This window comes from Argentina silus, assembly GCF_951799395.1.
Source record: "Argentina silus genome assembly, chromosome: 12".
Lineage (NCBI taxonomy): Eukaryota > Metazoa > Chordata > Actinopteri > Argentiniformes > Argentinidae > Argentina > Argentina silus.
This window is the reverse complement of record NC_139666.1, coordinates 15705216-15710215: the sequence shown is the minus strand read 5'-3', so window position 1 is coordinate 15710215 and position 5000 is coordinate 15705216. Positions and strand designations below refer to the sequence as shown.

Here is a 5000-nt window from a genome sequence, read left to right as displayed (position 1 = left end):
TTCAAATCTCTCACAGAAACAAACCGTCAACATCATATTCTACTGAAGTGTCACAATTAGGTGATTATCTGAGGTGGCTGTGGACCGTGACAGTGATGCTGGAGCCCTGTTGAGAGGACAGGCACCACAGACACCACAACGGCATGTTAATGCCTTTGATTTGAGAGGGAAATCTTATATAAGATCCAGTTCCTCGGCCCCCACTGCACTGCAATGCAGCAGCACCCCTAGAGCTCTCCCGCTACTGGGTTCAGCAAGCCCCTGCCATGGTGACACCACAAGAACCGTAGGAATCATCATCTGGTCTGCGTCAGGAAGCAATCTGGTGTCTTGTCTTGTCTTCTCGGGAATGTCCCGTGCCGACATTTGAACCTGTTACAATGATACATCAGAAAACAATGATCTAATCTCATGTACAGTAGATGTTGTTTGATCTGTGCCACCCTAACACCCTTATGTATTCACAAACACACACACACACACAAACAAGCACGCTCGCTCGCGCACACACACACACACACACACACACAAAAACAGATCAGTTTGATTACCGTCCCCCTAATTAGATGAGCAGTACACCAGTCCACATACACTAAGGACCATGTCAGCCAGCTGGGGGAGCCCTGCTGGTCAGACCCCCCGGCTGGGCTGTGTGTCTCCTGTAGAGTGGCTAGACAGCGCTGATGGATCAGAGTCCTAAGGTGCCAGGTGCCATGTCCCTAGACCCTGTGGACGCCCGGCTTAAACTAGACTTAGGGTGGATGGTGTTTGTGTACTACTGCGATTAGGGAGGGATGGTGTGTGTGTGTGTGTGGTACTGCGATTACAGAGGGATGGCGTGTGTGTGTGTGTGTGTGTGTGTGTGTGTGTGTGTGTGTGTGTGTGTGTGTGTGTGTGTGTGTGTGTGTGGGGTACTGCAATTAGAGATGGATGTATGATAGTAGTCTCAATTTGCCTGTGATAAACCCATTAGCTTATGACAAGCCCAGTGCTTAAGTAGAGTACACTGTTTGAAATAGTATTGTTAATTGTTAATATCACACAGTAAAATGCTATGAAATAACCGTGTACAGTAAAGTGAACTATTTGTGTAAAAATGTAAGTACTTTTGTGAAAATTCATTACAAGTAAAGTCATGTATTTGTGTCATGTTTAAAGTATAACCATTGCTTCTCAGTGTTATCCTGGTGCTGCCAACCTGTTTTAACTTCTCGTTTGCCAGACGGCACAGTTTAATGTGGAACATTTCTCAGGGATGCACAACTGGTACGCCTGCTCCCATGCACGCCCCACATTCTGCAATGTCTGCAGAGACAGCCTCTCCGGGGTTACATCACACGGCCTCTCTTGCGAAGGTAAGACACACACACGCACACACACACACACACACACACACACACACACACACACACACACACACACACACACACACGTACAAACACACACCCACACACATACACACACACTAACCCACAAGTGTACACACACACACACACACACACACACACACACACACACACACACACGTACAAACACACACTCACACACGTACACACACACACGTACAAACACACACCCACACACGTACACACACACTAACCCACAAGTGTACACACACACACACACACACACACACACACACACACACACAAACTTGTTTCATGTCTCCTAACACCTCTCTCACCACCTCTCTCTCTCCTTCCTCTCACCTCATCACATTGCCAGTGAGGAGCCCACCGCTAGCTTCAATGCTCCCCTGTGCTCTGGTCATTATCTACCCCGGGTTGGTTGGTGTAGAGGTGGAACTAGGACAGGACCATTACCCCTGGAAGGGATAGGAGGAGTGTCAGCTTCCAGCAGGGCTTGGCTGGGGGAGGCTGTGTGACATGGGAGAGGCAGAGCAGCAGGGCTGGGTAGAGCCGAGGCTGAGGTGGCTGTTAATATATTAGCTAGATGAAGTGAGATGATTGGTTTCCGCTGTCTTTTCTCTGGCAGCTGATCCTCTGAGAGGCCTATGATAAAGCACCATTATCAGAGCTTAAATGAAGGGTTTCCTCCTTGAACCCTCAAATTTTCCTATTATTATCATACATAGCTGTGCGCCTGTCTGTGCGTGTGTGTGTGAGTGTGTGAGTGTGTGTGTGTGTGCGTGTGTCTACCTACATTGCTGTTCGTACGGTAGGTGTTATGATCATGCTTTGTGATTCATACACGGCTTGTCGCGCCTCACCTCAGCCGGTCTCGTCTGTGATGTCTCTTGTCTCTTGTCTTTTCAGTGTGTGAAAAACACATCACTGACTGTGAACGACACGACTGGTTCTGTTCCTTGGATCAGGGTTAGTTGTGTCCACACCTCGGCTGTGAAGGAACATTGTGATGGGGGGCTATTTTTACATCTTAGTGTTGGTGTAATGTAAATTGTCAGCCAGCCATCATAACTTAATGAGCACCATCTGCATATCACTGTAATGCTACTTAGCTTTAACTTTCCATTTCATTTGTGTGTGTGTGTGTGTGTGTGTGTATTGTTGTGTTTGTGTGTATGTGTGTGGGTGGGTGTGTGTGCACTCATTATTATCTTGTACAGTGAGCTCTTCTCACTGAAAGAGAGAGAGAGAGAGAGAGAGAGAGAGGGAGAGAGAGAGAGAGAGAGGGAGAGAGAGAGGAGAGAGAGAGAGAGAGAGAGAGAGAGAGAGAGAGAGAGAGAGAGAGAGAGAGAGACAGAGAGAGATCCTGCACTAATGAGGGTTTGTGTCAGAGAAGAAGAGTTGTATCTCCTCAGCTCTGGTAAGAAGTTGCCCTTATACACCATAGACACAGATCTAGAATTAGCTTACCCTCCTCAAAGCCTACTCTTAACCAATACAGTGTGTGTGTGTGTGTGTGTGTGTGTGTGTGTGTGTGTGTGTGTGTGGTGTGGGGGAGGGGGGGGGGTGGTAAACAGAGATGCAGGGTTGTGTTGTGGATCATTATTAGCTTGGTCTGATTCACCGGTCCATACACCGACCCGGTTATAGCCCACCATGCAGTGAAAAACCATGGTTACGGTATTGGCCCGGCTTTGGGAGGGGGGGGGGGGGGGGGGGATCGACCTGAATGAGTGGGAGAGAGAGAATGGAAGAGAAAGAGAGCACTGTCTATTAAGTGGTGAGAACAGCCAGACAGACAACTTCACAGCGATCAGTGCTGCTTATATTTCACTTCGATTTCCTGCACAAGACAATCAATAAGGATTGATTGATACACACACACACACACACACACACACCCCTCCCACACACACACACACACACTCAGACAATAGACATAAAATGATTTCCCCATGTCTGCTTTGATAGTGGCCATCTTTGCCATTAGCAAGCTGTGGTAAACAATATCATGTTCTCTCAGAGTTACTAAGCATTCTGATAACAGCATTAGATGTCCGCTGTGGGAGACATTGATTGTGGGCGGATATTAGAGGCTGGTTTTGATAGGGTTAGGGTCCTGGTTTCAGACTGGGTTTACAGCTGTATGATGGTTGGTTAGGTGTTTGAGAGTGTGTGTGTGTGTGTGTGTGTGTGTGTGTGTGTGTGTGTGTGTGTGTGTGTGTGTGTGTGTGTGTTTCTAAAAGCAAACTTCCAGTGCACAGACATTATTCATGACTCTGCTAAGTGCCCTCTCATCTATAATGGAGAAACCTAAGAGAGATGTAAAAGAGATATAAAGTATTTATTTTACATTTACATTTTTTAGTCATTTCGCATACGCTCTTGTGCAGAGCCACTTACAGTAAGTGCACTGGAAGTCTGTGTAATTAGTGTTACACGTGTGTGTGTGTGTGTGTGTGTGTGTGTGTGTGTGTGTGTGTGTGTATGTGTGTGTGTGTGTGTGTGTGTGTGTGTGTGTGTGTGTGTGTGTTTGTGCGTGTGTGTGGTAAGACACTGCTTCTCGCTTTCTCTCCCTCACTAAATCAACTGTGGCATCTCCTCTCATGTATACAGAAGCAGGGGTTCTGTCTTTGGTTGTTCTAAGCAATGTATGTGTGTGTGTGTGTGTGTGTGTGTGTGTGTGTGTGTGTGTGTGTGTGTGTGTGTGTGTGTGTGTGTGTGTGTGTGTGTGTGTGTGTGTGTGTGTGTCTGTGTGTGTGTGTGTTATAGGTGTGTGATGATCAGGTCATAGGAGTGAGGATACATGGGGTTCCTACAGGTATTTTGCTCTCACCCACCTCAACCTTTTCCTCTGCTGCTGAGTTTGAGGATGTCAGCGCCGGTGAGGAGGAGTTTGAGGACGCTGTCGCTTTAAGCAGTGTGATTGTTGGTGTGGTTTTAACTGTGTGGGTAATCCTGCTGGATAATGACAGCATATGGAGCAAGATGGATGGGCTCAGAGCTCAGGGGCTCAGGGGCTCAGGGGCTCAGGGCGGGAGGGCGGGAGGGCTGGAGGGCAAGAGGGCAAGAGGGCAGAGTTAAGTGGATTGGCAATGTCCACTGGAGCTAAGTCCTCTCTCTGTTAAACACACAGAGAGAGGCAGGCAGGGCAGGCTTAGGGTGCTACTGACTCCAACTCCACTGACTGGTCATTTAGTGAGGGGGGGGGGGACGTGCACAGAGCAGGTCTCTGATTGGTCACCACGTATTCGAAATGCAGCGTTCAATCGTAACAATTGCACCCCCCATCAGAAAGGTCTCTTGAAAAGTGTTCATGGTGTCGGAAAAACATATTCCACTGGCTGTGTTGGTCATAACATCCATTTGGATTGTTCTTACCGAACAGCTCTGGTTAAGCTTTTGAGCAGCTTGTGTTTTTTCAGCGGAATACCTGACATTCTCAGCATACTCCCTCACTGTAGTTGTGATATGATAATACATTCATGTGGTGGTTGGGTGCCAGACTAACAGTGCTGTTGTTGTTTGTGTTTTCCAGTGTGCAAATTCAAAGCCCATAAACGGTGTGCCGTCCGAGCCACCAACAACTGCAAATGGACCACACTGGCCTCCATAGGGAAGGACATTATTGAG

The 5000-nt window shown here is 47.7% G+C and overlaps 1 protein-coding gene across 1 annotated transcript in view; it reads left to right on the top strand.

Annotated features, from left to right (window-relative positions):
- The window catches only part of dgkh (diacylglycerol kinase, eta), a gene marked incomplete at its 5' end in the record, with an annotated part of 41378 nt that overhangs the window by 19683 nt on the left and 16695 nt on the right, over window positions 1-5000 (top strand). Inside the window, 2 exons of the mRNA XM_083681344.1 lie at window positions 1223-1355; window positions 4906-5000. The exon at window positions 4906-5000 is cut by the window's right edge and continues 12 nt beyond it. Of these exons, the coding sequence (XP_083537470.1) occupies window positions 1223-1355; window positions 4906-5000 (228 nt within the window). The remainder of the gene's footprint in view (window positions 1-1222; window positions 1356-4905) is intronic.